The sequence below is a fragment of the Blennius ocellaris genome, assembly GCF_963422515.1.
Source record: "Blennius ocellaris genome assembly, chromosome: 18".
NCBI lineage: Eukaryota > Metazoa > Chordata > Actinopteri > Blenniiformes > Blenniidae > Blennius > Blennius ocellaris.
This window is the reverse complement of record NC_137667.1, coordinates 11,208,340-11,224,547: the sequence shown is the minus strand read 5'-3', so window position 1 is coordinate 11,224,547 and position 16,208 is coordinate 11,208,340. Positions and strand designations below refer to the sequence as shown.

Here is a 16,208-nt window from a genome sequence, read left to right as displayed (position 1 = left end):
GTTCCAGGTGAGAACCTCTTCACGCTTGATGGACTCTCCTCTCTGATATTTGAATAGATTCTGCATATCGTTTAATATGAAAATATAACTTGTGTGCATGTGTGTGTGTGTGTGTGTGTGTGTGTGTGTGTGTGTGTGTGCTCACTTTGGGTGTCGGACAGGAAGCGGTAGAGAGGCGGGACGTGGCCTGGGCGCGGGGCGACTCCGAGGGCGTGGTGCTGAGAGAGGTTGCATCCCTGGGTAACACCTGCACACCCCGCGAGATAATGGAGTCTGGGATCTAAGATCACACACACACACACACACACACACACACACACACACACACACACACACACACACACACACACACACACACACACACACACACACACACACACACACACACACACACACACACACACACAACTTTTAAGATTCAGCGAGACGTGCATTTCATAATTCACACACTACAAATAAAAACACACACACATTGGTACACTAATCAGCCATAAGATTATGAAAACAAGCCTCTCCTTCTCGGGGAGCGTGTTAGTGGGTGGACTATGGAGGGAAAAACTGAGCAAATTTGATAATGACTGGATCAGTGTTTCCAAAGTCCTAGTCCTATAGACGGTCAACCTTACAGCTTCTATGACTTAAGGGATCTGCTAACACCTTGGTGTGAGAAAGCACAGCACACATTCACAGTTCTAGTGTAGTCCATACCTCCAAGAGCTGATTTGGCGACAAATAATAGTAGGTCATAATGTTATGGCTGAAATTATTTCCAGCATACAGTATTTTACCATTTGTGACTTGTAAAACCTGAACAGCTGCTCTCTTGTGCAGGGCTGAGCCAAAACATGACATGGGAATGAAGGTTGATGTTTGAGTTTTGGAGTCTTACCAACATCATCTATCTGTGACGGGACAATGAGGATGTACTAGGACTGCAATGTATCGTTCAGGCTGCAGACAGGTACAGGACAGGATGACGGGTATGGAAAGACAAATGATGTTACATGGGAATGAGGAGACACACACAATGATGTATGTACAGACAGACCATCATGATCTAATGAAGACATGCTAAGGGTTATGCTCTATTTTGCAGGTTAAGTTGTTTTTGTGTACTGTTGTTTGCAAAACATCCACTATGTTTGACCAGAGCCCTTCATACATGCAATTAAAAAAAATTTAAAAATAAAACCTTACACCTAAGGTGATTCAGGCTGGATCTTTAGGAGTAACATTCTTACTTGCAAAGTCAGAAAATAGCTGAATTTTTCATTTAAGTGGCCAATGACTACAAATAAATGTCTCACTTGTACAACAACCAAAGCTTTGCAGTTATAAACATTCACAATCAGCAAATTTGCATATTTCAATAATGTCTGTCCAAACTCATCATATACAAACACAATTAAAGATGACAATCAAAGCTATCAAATGTAGGCTTTCACATTATACTACATTCACAAAAATGGCACAAAGACGAACCCACCACATGGACAAACTGACCTTTAATCTCCAAATTGTGTCAGTACATAATAAAGCCAAATTTAACATTTGTGTTAGACCTGAAAATATAGTCCAATGTCTGGAGCATAAGGAGGTCTTTGTGATATTGACTTTTCAACTTTGACCACAGCATATGAACACACTCTTAAAAACAACAATACAAAAACCGTCAACGCATTTCAGGTATATTGTGGAGGAGGAAGCACCACAGCAGAGCTCCCTGACTATGGGAAGGTCAAAGGGAGGGCCTACCTTGAATGGGATTGGCTAAAACCCTGATGACACTATATAGGGTTTGATTTCTGATTCATTCATTTACATTAGAAATAATAAACAATGTTTTCTCTGTTATATTCACACTTTGCAAGGTCATCGCAGGCTGCATGTGTGACACCCTTGCAGTAGATTATGGTATGGAGCCAGTCCAACATTCATCCAACAAACTGAGATGACAGAAGCAGTGGAACTGCTGAAGAAGAAGATTCATCACGGATTTCAAAGGTATAAATGATTACCCAGCTGGACCACATTTAGGCCCAGCAAGGAGCAGCAGCGACAGCAGCAGCAGGAGCGCTGCACTAAGGTGTGAGCTGAAAAACAGAAAATCTATTATTTAAAAAGTGCTATCTGCAGCAGACTTTAAAGACCAAACCACTCATTCTTTTTTTGGATCCCCATCAGCTTCCACAGAGTGTTTACCAGTCTTCCTGAGGTTTTAATACCATGATCAAAGATGTTGACAACATCTTAACAATGTGGTTCAGCAGCAATAGCTCACAAGTACTTTGAATTGCAACTGAACATCTTCAAACAGGAATGACGTGTCTATCAAAACTACACTTTGTTATCCACACATACATTGGATAACGTCATAGTGTTATCAAAGACGTCTCAAATATCTCGTCTGCCTGATGGTGCTTGTTCTCTTTTAGTTTCTTCTTGTCTTCACTTAAAAATAATCACAACATTTCGATGTCTTTATACCCACTCAATGATCTTCTAATAGCAGACATTATAAAACCAGCTTTTAAATGAATATTTTCACAGGCATTGTAGGAAAAACAACTTCTATGTGCAGCAAACTGTCTGGAAAGGTTTGTTGCACATCTTTCACACATACTGACCAGAGATGGAAATGGCACTGATATTGTCTTGACTAAAGTACTGTTTAAAGGTATTACAGCCACAAAGTCTAAGCACTGTATATTAAGAACACACCTGTCATACAAACATAGAAAGTGTTTGAAATTTCACTTCATCAGTTTGTTTCGTGAAGTAAATGAGGATATACAGCAATAATTTCACTCTTAAAAGAATTAAACAAAACAAAAAAAAGGTCTAATTATTACTTTTGAATTGTGAGTGTACTGAGAGGATCTGTGATTTTCAAATACTTCTAATGTACCCTAAAAATGTGAGTATTTTTATTTTGTTACTTCCACTGCAGATGATGGATGAGTGATGTTAGACTACTATTCATGGTGCCACTAACTTGTTCAAATAATGTATGTGGACATGTAAAGGTGACAGTGATGGATGGACACAGATCTGCATGTTTACCGTACAACAAACCCCTCCCCTTCTGCCACCCCTGCTCCTCGCCCCCTTCTGAAGTACCTTAGCGGCGATGGATGCGGCGGTGATGTGAGAGGAGGAGCTGTCCTCGGTGGACGCCACGCCGCTGTCCTTCTTCTCCTCGTCGTCCTCCTCACACTGCACGCCCTTGTCCTCTGTCTGCCGGTGTGGCGAACTGTTGGGAGGCGGCGACAGAGGCGGAGGCGGCGAAGGCAAGTCCTCCAGCTCGTCCACCGCCTCCTTTACCTTCACCACAGCGTCCCGGAGGAGGTCGATGGCGTGCGGCAGTGCTGGAAGGATGAACTGGAAGCATTCCTGGAGGGGAGGCAACAGAACAAATACACTAACGCTTTGTAATTTCCTGAAGAACCCAACAGAAAGTAACATATCCGGAAAACGAAAGATATGTGCTTGGTGTGACAAGAAAGTCAACCGTTGATTGCTTCGTTTTGTTTTGAATATGAAAACTACACAGTTAATATGAGTAAAACCTTTGACGTGAAGATACACAAAACAGGTCAGAAATGTATAAATACAATTTGTAAGATTAACTACACGTGAAAGGATGTTTTAGTTCAGGATAACAAAGTGAAAGCAATAAAGAGAATAGAGTTGGAAAATGGAGATTATCCAGAAACAAGAAACGTACAAGGAGAAAACACATTTACAGTATGAAGGGAGGAAAACTCTACAGAGAAATCAAACAAATCTGACAAAAACCATGGAGAAGAGTAACTTGTATTTATGTAAAAAAAAAAATAATAGATGTGTGATCATGTACAAGGCAGTTGAATCAAAAACATAGAGTTTCCTGTTAAACCTCAGCAGATCACAGCGCCTCCGTCTGGCCACATTTCTGCAGACCACCTCTCGCCGCCCCCTCTGTTCCCGCCTCTGGTGTCGCTCTGTGTGTCAGTGTGCCTGTGGGCTCCTCGGCTATGTTAAATGCTCCATTCTCCTCACTCTCAAGACAAGAGCTGATCTGTGAAATTATTTATCTTCCTGTGTATTTTAAGCATTGAGAAGTTGCATTATTAATCACCCCACGCTTTACACTGGCTGAGAATGGGCTCCTTAGAGCAACCTCTCTGTTTTAATGTGTGCATTTCGCGAGCTGGATTAAATTTGACAATGTTAACCTTGATTTGACTGAATTTAAAGTCTATAAAGCCACACTTTAGTCCACGCACAACTGGAACAGCATCCTCTACTGCTGTGCATAAAACATGGGGAAAGCTATGACCTCTTAGACCAGTGGATGGAACTGATTTGATAAATGGAAAATTAACCGCACACGCACCATCTCACGAGCTAAGCATCGCTTGGGATATCTCCACATCCATTCACACATATACATCCCAAACCCCTCAGCACACAGCGGGCTGTTTGTGCCTCTTGCAGCCGTGTTTGAGGTTCAGATCTGAGTGGTTTTGGAAGACGTGGAGAAGAGAGCTAGGTGAGAAAGGACAGGGCTAAGAGAAAGAGTGAGGAATGTGTCAAGAGCCTGGAGACGTTCCTACACTCTCATTTTGCGCTTTCATTGCGTGCCGAGAATTTTTTGTAAAAGGTACATTGTTTTTTTCTTCTCATTCTCGGTTTTGTCCTGGAGGAGAGTTACTGTCAAGAACACTAAAGAGCAGAATCCCTGGATATACTGCCAAAGGATGAGAAACACAAGCAAAAGAGAGATAGAGAAAGAGGGGGGAGAAGGGGGGGGGGGGGTTAGAGGTGGTGGTGCTGGTGGGTGTGGGGCACTGCTGTTCTCTGAGAGAGGGTTGTGGGAAGGAGAGGATATCAGAGATTCAGTAAAAAAAAAAAAATAGGGAAGTAAATGACTGCAAAAAAGACAAAATAGTCAAGAAAGAATGACAGAAGGAAGAAAGGACAGTAAAGATGCAGAGAGTAGAAATAATATTAATAAAAAAATATAAGGCTAACCTATATGTAAATCTCCACTACTGCAGGAGGACTTTTTAAATGCAGAAATCACTAAATATAAATTATAACCAACTATTTGACTTCTCAATGCCTTGAAGGCAGAGGACAAAACGAGCAGTTCATCTACTGCTTGGTGTGATGGCTCACTTTAAACACCACATCAGATTTTCAGGCCTTGTTTGCATTGCACAAATTCAATGACAACAGAATTGTTTTTGCATTTTCACTAAAGAACAACTTTTCATTCAGAGAGTAACAGAAACAGAAACAATAGAAATGCTGTCGGCCCCTTTATCCTACCACTGATTGATCCATACAAACAGGCATCCAACCACCTTTATGTGCAATTTAAAGTCAACACTTAACTGAACAAGTCTATCTCTGACTATTGCATAAAAGTGGAGTACATAGAGAAAATCCAATCAGGCAAAAGGAGAAGATGCAAACTCCACAGAGAAAGGTGCAGTACTAGAATTAAACCTGCGTCTCTTTGGTGCCGGTTAGTTTAAGCCACATGTTACATCCCAATACACATTGCTCTTTGTGAAGGATTAAAGCATCTATGACCTACAAATAATAAGTACCAGTGTAATTACACTGCCAAAAAAAAGTTGCGGCTCTGGTCATGAATCAATAAGATATACAAAGACTCATTTATACAAAAACAGTTAATTAAAAAACATTAATACTATTTATATAAATGTGAACTTTTTCCTTGCTGCTTCTTTCAAACTGGAATTATAAACAGCATAATTTTGTTTATACTTTATACTTTACTTTACTTTATACATAACTGTACAGCAGATGAAAATAGCTAAACACATCATGCATTCTGTATATCAGCACTTTAGCCATTCGGCGTTGTGTGGTGTTTTTCAATACTTATTCACTGCAGTAGCTAAGCTTAAAATGTGAAACTACTTTGAAGGGATTATCTAAAAATAGGTTTTGTGCTCCACCTTGTCAAAGCAACACCTTATTTTTGTGACATTTATAGAGTAAGTATATATATATATATAAAAAAAAAACAAAAAACGAACTAATTCATGTCATTTAGGTATGCTAAAATCTTTTAGAATGTGAAATTTATATCGGAAAGGCATAAGCCAGTTCTTTGGATACAATTCCAGCTGAATTTCTGAAACTACAAGGTACTTGTGTCCTGTACTATAATGTGTTGTTTGGAGAAAGGTCACGTGTCCTGCACTTGTCATCATTGATGACGGCATACTTTAAAGTGACAAGAAGAAATGTGGACGTTAGCGTAGCAGATGTTTCGATGAAATGAAGTCAAACAGAAAGGATGAGCATCTAAAAGATGCATAAGAGGACATAAGAGGTTTGTCTGGCTGGCTCAGCTGGACTTCCCTTGTATCTTTATGACAGGGGATCAACGCAATAAAAGCCTGCAGTGGGCTGCTTGTACCGTTAACTTTAACTGGGGGTTGACGAGGGAGACACTAATATGGCAGTAGACGGAGGAGAGGTGGGGTAATTGATTGAGAAAAATACTAAAATCGATTAGGAGGAGCAGGCGCGTAACGAGACAGAGACATATGTGCAGGTCAGCAGAGCGGAGGGGGGAGGAGCAGGAGATAACACACACAGGCATGCATATATAGACAGTGATGTAGTAGTTAGTACTTTTGCTTCATGGTCACAAGGACTCAGATTTGACTTTCGGTGGAGAATTTCAAGCTGTACGTGCATGGGTTGTTTTTTTAATAGGACCGATACAGAGCGTCTGTCCATTTTCTTTGTTATTTGGTACATTTCCAGAGAGACATGGCACAAATGAAGTAATACCACTGATAACCTGTGGGGACAGTGCTGTGCAGTATAACTCATGCGTGATCAGCGAAAGAGACAAAGAAGACAATGTAACTTGGAAGGAAACAGAAAAAAGGATTCTTTTGAGGCAAGACTCTGTGGATGCGTGTGGAGATAGAAATATATTTATGACATAATCTCATCTCGGAACTGAGACAATGAAGTGTCAGATGACTTGTGTGGACAGCTTATAAACATCTTCACCAGCTAATTTGAAAACATAAAGCCCCCAATTATCCCCCGAGACAAAGTTTTAAATCAGACTAGGGACATTAATATTTATTTTAGAAGATTTGAGCCTTTTTCATAAATATTTTGTTTGGAAATGTTGCCCCACATGAAACCAACAATGTGCACTGCCCTCTACTGGATGTATTACTTAACAGCTACACCATTGGAAGTGATGCACAGCATAGGAGTATGAAGACAGTGAATACGAGTGTCCTGGTGTGAAGCATTTCCTACCTGGGAGCCTTTCTTGCTTCCTGGTAAGTTAATGATGAGTGTCTTCCCTCGGATACCACACACAGGTCTGCAAAGGAAGCAAGGAAATGCTTTACTTTTTCATGCAAATGTGGACCACTGGCTTCACAGCAAAACCAGTGCTGAGAGAAACGAGTTATATACAGTATAAGGGACACATGTATTTGGGAAGACCTCAAGGTAATCCTCAGTGACTGAATGGCAGATATACTGCAACTTCTACTTGAGGCTTTATTGAAAATAAGCTATCAGCCTAAATACAATCATTATAATGTCAGGTTGGAGCACATTTTATTTGAACTGTATAAGTGCTATAACCTGAACTTGCGTCAAAATACAGGTTTTAGTTTCCAATACAAATGCAATGAGAAAAAAAAAAAATCAATAAAGGCCCCAAAGTGAAATCATGCCAGATTCAAATTCTACAAACAATGCTGCAGAACTGATTGATGCAACTCTTGCTTCTGGTCCCTTTCTGTTAGGGAAGACAGAACAGAGTAAGCACAGTTTTTGTTTTGTGGATCTGACCTGGAAAGCATGCCCAGCGGTGTGACGTTGAGGGATCCCATCAGCATCGCCAGAGACATCCCTGGAGCCTCGCGCTCTATCACCTCCTTAGTGGCCTGGAAAGAAGCGAGAGGGAGAGTTGTTAGTGTTATCATAGTCTACCCAAGCAGGGGAGCGACGCAGTGTCGACGGAAAACACGGCTGCTGTTTGTCCTCTGAGAGTAGAGCAGGTTCACGTTGGGAGGGAGGGAGTGTAACAACTTCCACACAAAAAAGGAAGAGCTTGAATATGCTGAAAATGGAGCAATCTTCTTCGAATTGATTAATCGATGGACATTTACTGTTAAACAGTCATCATCAAAGAAAATGCAAATATACTGCGGCATCCAATTAAAAAAACTGCAGGTTCGATCAAAGACCCTGAAGTGTTTTGAGACTTTGGAAAAGAGAAAATAAAGACAAACTCATACGTTGACCAAGACGAGGAGTCCCTTGCTTTGAGGTTTTACTTTCAAACTGCATTCATGCACATGTGATGTACAGATGTGACTTTGCCTTTTTAACACGTCTGACAACAGTGATGACGGTCACAATAAAGCTTTAAAGTTACAAATGGCATTTTATTTCCCTCTTAAGTAATATGAGGGAGTGTGATAATTTGTTCCTATGAGTAAAAAGAACAGATGAAAATAATTTGGTTGTGTGAGCACATTTATTACCGTGTTGGGTGACATCAGCTCTCCTGAACCCCCCTGTTTTCTACTGGTAAGCTCCCCGTTTGACTGAACCTATTTATCCAGCAGAAAAGATATTTCCCACCTCCAAATAATTCATCAATGCACTAAATAACATTTCTTGTGTGATCTGAATCTCCGGCAATAGTGGAATTACAGCTCTGAATAAATTTTATATAGAGGTTTATCTACAATAAGGGAAAATTAGACGATAGACTAAAGTGCTGGGTATCAGAAATGTGCAGTAACTGTGAGTTGGAAAAATACCAAAGAATATTTTTGCTCCAGAAATTACAACATAAGTGATATTTCATCATAATTGCACTCATTTGCACTCATTTTCTTAAAAAGTCAAATTATTGAAGATGTTTAATTTGATGACGACTTTCCCATAATGTGCTTGTACCTCTTTGCATTTTATCCTCACTTTGACATCAGGCTCTGGGGATTCTCTGTGTGGAGTTTGCATGTTCCTCCTGGTACTCTAGTTTCCTCTCACAGTCCAAAAACAACAAGTTCTTTGGTGACAAACTGCCTGTATGTATTAATGTGACGTTGTGTGATTGTTTATGTTTTCCATGTGATGGACCTATGTGTCCTGCCTTTTCCCATTGTAAGCCGGCATTGGCTCCACCTCACAAGTTCCACCTTAAGTTGGATAACATCATTGATTTACCAGGCACAAGATCAAACTAGATGAATGTCCATGTGACCTCTGAATTAAATTAAAACGAGTGTAACACCCCAGCTATAAGACATATCAGATTTGTGAGAAACGGTTGGAAAGCTAATTCTTGAAATAAGTCAAAACTGTAAAACACAATATTTGGTGAATGATGCGTACAAGAAGAACAATGAGAAGATTATTTTCGGTGATTATTCAAATTAAACACAGCAGTATGTTGTGAGGCAAATGTCATTACAGGAAACAAACCTGCTTTGACAGCTGCTCTTTTTCCACATTTTTGTTGATCTAAATATACAAACCAAAGCATATCAAGACTGCGGGTGGAAATAAAAGTGAGCTGTTATTTCAGGTACCACAATCACATATTGGTTTTTCATTTAGCTGTTTACGTGCGTTCTTCTATATATGTTTAAGGGACTGAAGTTGATGTGTGACAATGGTGACAGACAGAAGACGGTGTCTTCTCCGCCAGCTGTGTGTGTTGGGTGTCCTTGGGTTGAGTGACACTTCAAACGCACCATTAGCGAGGGAGAGGGAAGAGAAAAGACTTCAAAGGAGAGGAGCCACTGATGAGCATCTCGGGCTTGGACTCAGGAGAGGAGAGGGAAGGAGGGAGAGAGGGTGCGGAGAAGAGGAAAGACTGTGGGAGGAAACTGAGGAGGGAAGAATGAGCACCAAGCGGGGAGGAGGAGGGAGAGAGTGAGCATCAACTCAGCATATACATCATACAAAGTCACACATTTAAAGAGGATCGGGTTTGTTCAACTGGTGGTGTTTTACATTGAAGTGCATATGATTTGGGCGATTTGCCCCTAAAGAATAAGCAGGATTGTGGGTGTTATTTTATATTCTTAATCATATGTGCATGATGAGAGTAAGACAATATATTACAAGGACAAAAGAAGGACTCTTAGGAGGGGATGTGATTAAATATCACCAAATGAGATCCAAAAAAAGACCCTCTGCTGGTCAAGTATAGACAATAATGGGCTTCCTTGCAAATATACAACTGCAAATTAATGGAAAGGCAAATGAGACTGTGCTTTTTTCACATGTGGCAGATTATGCCTTTTTTTTATATAATAATTATTTGACTGATCTCAGTTCATTTTTCACGCAGAAAATCCTTCTTTAATGGGAAAGATGATGAATACTGGAGCAGACGAGGTCAATACATCATGCTTCCTCCTCCAACGGGCTAAGGACCAAAAATCAATGCACTTGCACGAGGAAAAGCAATTAACTGAGCATGCATCTGTTTTGAAGATTTGCATAAAGCATAGCCTCTGTGTCAAAGCACAGCAGACGATTTGGTGATCCAGTGTTCAGGGAAGAACCGATACTGTATGAAATAAAAAAGGCAAAAAGCAAAAGTATCACATGTTCAATGTTTCTGCAGTTCCACACACACAGTCTAATATCTGCTGATGTATTTCACAAAGTGTTGGAGCCAAAGCCAAGCGCAAAGCTGGTGTACAAGTTCCATCAGAGAGAAACACGGAGAGACAGACACACTCATATTCAGACCTATGGGAAACTTTCATGTTTGCAAATTGATTAAAATTGGCAGGACAACTTCAAGACAACAAACAAAAGCCCTGTTGGTTGGTATCACTAGGATATGCAATCAGTGTGAGCACACAAAGTGTATTGAACATGATGAGCAACCAGTTCATCGAAGAAATTCTCGGATCATCACAAGTTTAATTGCATGGATTTATGAGAAAAAGAATGAAATGCGAATGAAAAGATTGTATTAAATAATGAATCAATACTATAATGCAGATAATTGGAGACGTAGAAAAAGTTGGTAAATGATTTTTCCGCATTAGTCCGTCATCGGGCAAGACTTATCCCGACCGTTTCCTTTTTCAAAACTCAGAAATGTGCACCTTTCAAAATTGATCTCTATTCTGTATTAATCGAATATTTTATTTATATTATTTTAAACTGCATTTTATGAGTGGTAATGGTCCTGTGAGGTGAAACTCTTTATAACCTTGTACTATACAAACTCTACATACCCAACACATCAGTACACAATATCAGATCATATCTATGCAATATCAAAGTTCAAAGTTTGGGGACAGCATACAATAAAAATATAATAAAATAGATATGACACAATACAATAAATTAGTGGAAAAAAACATTTGCATCTTTTGAATTGTGCATTTTAAATGGTTAAATTATTATTATTATCACTATTATTAGAGAAGATTTGATTTGGCAACAAATTACAGATTACATTTTACAGTACATTCATAATATAATATAATAAGTACACAATCGAGAATGTATACTGTACAAACCCATTACACAATATCACATAACATGTATACAAGATGGGATAAAATATATATTTTATCCATATATAATGGCTGCGATATCTAATGGATACTTCCCCCTGGGATTTGTTTCTATTGGAAGTGTTTCTATTGTATTCTAAATACACCATAAGATAATATATAAACAATAATGACTTTATTTTTAATATTAGTATATCAGCAAAATAAAAACAAACACAGATCCAGTTAAGTAGTGACATGAGGTGTAATCTATTACTCCTGTCCTGCCTTCAGCTATAACAGAGCGTAGTCACATGTGTCTTGTACAACCTTCAAACACAGTCAGACAGGGAGATATCACTGTCTCCGGCACACAGGGTTGAATCAGATAGCAGGTATTATCGGTGACTACAGTGTGTACGTGTCTTCCCTCTTCCAGGAAGGTTGCTGCTGTCTGCCATGATTGATGAGAACCAATGATATTGCTGAGACCCACAGCTCATCCCCTGCCAAAGTGATCGTACGTGTTGTACGTGTGTGTGTGTGAGAGAGAGATGGTGGTAGAGTAATGTGTATGACATAGCGTTATAAATGCAGAAAAAAGTCAATAATCTCATGTTATAAAGTGAACATGTGCTAGAACATGGCCACTGCAGGTCTGACATACTAAAAAACGGAAGCTCAACCTGGTGTTTCAGTGGTGACCCTGGGGGTGCACGCTCAGGGTTTCTCAAAATCAACATGGAGCATGTGGTTTGATATATTAATATTGTTCAACATCCACCACTACCTGGAGTACTTCCTAAAGGGCCGTGGGCCAGCTTTGCACTGCCTGGTTCCACCTGTACTATGGAGGTGAGCCGGTTGACAGAGCAACTTTAAAAGACAACAATGGACAATAATGATGAATTATGTTAAAATGGGTTAAAAAATATATACATACATCTTGTCAAAACAATATTAAACACGTTAACAGGAGATAACCTTGATTACAGTGAAAAACACACAGACAACGTGTCATTAAAATTGATTATTCTGGTGGGCGGGGTTATAGAGGATTGCTCCCCAGATTGATTTAAAGAAAGATGGCGGACACTTTCTACCATCTCTGATTTGACAAAACATTACAGCAAAGCCAAATGCTGGTGGTCACACTGACTGACAGGAACACACAAAGCAACTCAACATAAAAAAAAGAAAGAAAATGAAAAAGCAACGAGCTTTACATTTTAGAAAAGTGTCAAATGAATATGCTCTTCTAACATGAGCAAATCTAATGAAGACAACTTCAGTGCGAGAAAAGTCACCCCTGTAAGGGGTTTCCAATGCCCAGATTAGGAACTACTTCTCTGATGCAACTCAGTAATTTCTTCCTATCAACATGCCTATGAAATCAACACATCAAGTCAAAAGTAATAACACATTTTTTTTTTTAAAGGTTAGAAATGAGCTTTTAGCCGATTATTTCAGGATTCACACGTTCGAGTAAATGATAAAGTAATGAATAGACCCACCTCTGGTGTGACGTCCCTCGGTGCAAAGCCAGTGCCTCCGGTGGTGAGGATGAGGTTAAGTTCCTTTTCATCGCACCAGTCCACCAGCGTCTCCTGTTGGTGGAAACACACGCAAAGTCAACACTGCAGAAGGGAAAAAAACCAACTCATTATATATGTGGCACTCCCAAATTATGATATCAAAATTGTGCTCAATTGATTTACTGAGCTATACGGGAAGGCTATTTAACTTTGGGGGCCTAGAATTGGCTTTCCCGAGCTCTACGGCACTCATGCTATTTAAAAGTTTATATTTAGTATATTCAGTAAATAAATGTATTAAGTCATGGAACCAATCCTACAAGAGCAGTTGTGCTCCAGGTTGTCTCATGTGCCCTGCGTCTGCATTGCTGTTGAATTCGATAAAAAATGTAACAAAAGAATTTTAACACACTCTATACAAATATAGACAATAAAAAGCTAGTGTCTTACCTTGATTTCATCTATCTCATCTGGAACTATCTTGTAGGCTGCGATCATACCCCCCAACCTGAGAGAGTAAGAAATCACCATTAGCTCATGAAGTTGTCGTCAATGCTTCTGATTCCAGTCAGGACTCTTAATGGATCCCTGCACAGAGATCTTCATCTTTACATCTCTTTTTATGTTCAAATCATCCTTGAGATAAAAAAAAAAAGGTCAGCATAGGGTACCGCTAACATCATCGGTGGGTTTGTGTGTGTGTGTGTGTAGTTGTATGGGTGTTTTTTTCCCCCTTATATCAAACATTTTTGCAGAAGCTAGGAAGTTGAAGTCAGGACAATGTGTTCAAGGACAAACTCTGAATATACCTCACCCTTTTGCCACAAATAGAAAGTCCTATCAGACCAGCAGGTGGAGGTGCAGATTTAGGGTATACTTTTCCCACCTACATCTTCCTCTGAGGACTAAAGCTTGCTTGAAAAAGTGAAACAACAGAGGCATGCACCCTAATCTTCTAAATGTACTCCTGTCCTTCAGCTTCACCGACCCTGTAACCAACAAGACTTTTGCCAAAACCTGCCACTTGTGTTACATATTTATTAAGATGCAGGCCTTCAGATGTAATGACGGAGCGAATACAGAACAGATGCCAGACTGAAGATGCCCTAAAAGTGTGAGAGCAAATAAAGTCAGTTGAAATGTACAAAAACAGAAGCAAGATGGAGTCATAGATCAAGAAATCCAGCAGCAAAAACGAGGAGAGAGCAAATGCCCTTGAACATCCCCTCCTGAAAGGATTTTCCACAGGATGGCCCAGTGCTTTGACAAGGACAGAACTGCTGCGGCTTCCAAGCGAGCTTGGGCGACCTCCTGTGGCCAGTCCGAGCATGGTAACAAAAAAAAACCTCCCCCAAAAAAACCAACAACCCCAGGCTCAAGGTGAAGGCTCTGCACAGACACCCCTTATGTAACCCTTTTCTTTTTTTAAAAAGCGCTATTTTTGGGAGACTACTGCATCATGTTTCCCCACCGCGCCAGCCACTTAAACACCATGATACCCTCCCTCAGACAAACACTCGTGAACCCTGGAAACATGGAAACATCCATCATCTCCCCCTGCCTTTCGGATACTTTTTACCCTCAAGGATACTGTTAACTCTTTGTACGCCGAGAAACAAATTGTGCACCCTGCAGAAATCCTTCAACGGGGCCCATTGACTCTGCTGGATTTTTAACCGAGCGACAGGGCGGCTTAGAGACGCGCCATATGCAAGGTGGCGTCGATACACTGCAGCAGGCATGCATGAGGAGGAAGCATGGAGCTCAGAGGGAAGCTGTCTGGTGCTGAAGAAATATGCAGAGGAGTCAGAGAGAATCATTGAAGAAGTACTTGTTCGTGAAACAGTGCACATGTCGGGCTACACACACACACGCACACGCACACGCACACACACACACACACACACACACACACACACACACACACACACACACACACACACACACACACACACACACACACACACACACACACACACACACACACACACATACACACACACGCACACACACGCACAACTTTACTGATGACATTCCTGTGACGGCACGAATGATTTACTTCTCTTGATGTGTTCAGAAGGGAGGGGGCGGTTTGGCATCTCTGTATGTGTCTGCCAGTGTTTGTATGTGTTCATGCATGTGCATTGGTCCATTCATGTGTTTGTGCGCGTGTGTCTGTGTTACACCTCGGGAGAGTAAAGGAGCTGTCAGGACAAATCACCTCTCTCGCTCTCCTGGGGTTTTTATGCCTCTCTGTTTCAGCCCAAATGAAAATATGCTCAACAAAATAACTAGGGTTCCTTCCCACCGTTTCCTAGGCAACCCTCCTGTTTGAAGCCTCGAGTTGCTGTGTTGTTCACTCTGAGAGTGTGTGTGTCAGAGTTAGTGTGTGCCAGTGTTTGTGTGTTGTTGTTGTTTTTTGCAACGATCGGGGATGCCATTTCTTTCCGTCTGAGCAAAGGCAGCAATATGTTGTTGACTGGGCATTTCTGAGCGCGTGTAGATGAGTGTAGTTTCATTTTCATTCAATATATTTAGCCTCAATCGAAGTTCCAATAGTTGCACTCTCGCCTCAGGACCCAAGTTTAAGTGTGTGCATGTACGGTTCCCTCCCACGGTCCAGAAACCATGTGGTGGGGGTTTACTGTTGCCTCTAAATTGCCCCTGGGTGTTAACGTGAGGCCGCATGGTGGTGCAGTGGTTTGATCAGAGTTGGAAATCCCAGCCGGGGCTTTTCTGTGAGGCGTTTGCACGCGTGTGCGTGGGTTTCCTCCGGGTACTCCACTTTCCTCCCACAGTCCATAAACACACATGTGAAGTTAACTGGGGACCCTAAATTGCTCTTAGATGTGAATGTGAGTGTGTGTCTGTCGCTGTGTGTTTGCCCTGTGATAGACTGGTGACCTGTCTTGGGCGTACCCCGAGAGCGAGGAACTTGTGTTAGGATCAACTCCAGTCCCTAACTTGGGTAAAGACGATGGATGTATCGATGAAAGAGACGCTTGCGTCCGTGTGTCTGTGTGTGTGGTAATACAATACCGTATTTATTATGACATGAATATGTGTTTGCTTCTTTGTATTCGCAAAATGCGAATGGGGCTCTGCAACGCTGGCGTCGTGGGCTCCG

The 16,208-nt window shown here is 40.9% G+C and overlaps 1 protein-coding gene across 3 annotated transcripts in view; it reads right to left on the bottom strand.

The window, feature by feature from the left end:
• The window catches only part of gphnb (gephyrin b), a 102,212-nt gene that overhangs the window by 43,767 nt on the left and 42,237 nt on the right, over positions 1-16,208 (bottom strand). Inside the window, exons 3-8 of one of the 3 annotated variants that reach the window (XM_080513640.1) lie at positions 13,532-13,589; positions 13,061-13,153; positions 7,858-7,985; positions 7,312-7,378; positions 3,121-3,393; positions 146-280 (exon numbers count right to left, since the gene is read on the bottom strand). In XM_080513640.1, the coding sequence (XP_080369766.1) occupies positions 146-280; positions 3,121-3,393; positions 7,312-7,378; positions 7,858-7,985; positions 13,061-13,153; positions 13,532-13,589 (754 nt within the window). Of the gene's footprint in view, positions 1-145; positions 281-2,991; positions 3,394-7,311; positions 7,379-7,857; positions 7,986-13,060; positions 13,154-13,531; positions 13,590-16,208 lie in introns of all 3 variants that reach the window. The other 2 variants (XM_080513639.1, XM_080513641.1) reach the window with 2 other exon arrangements.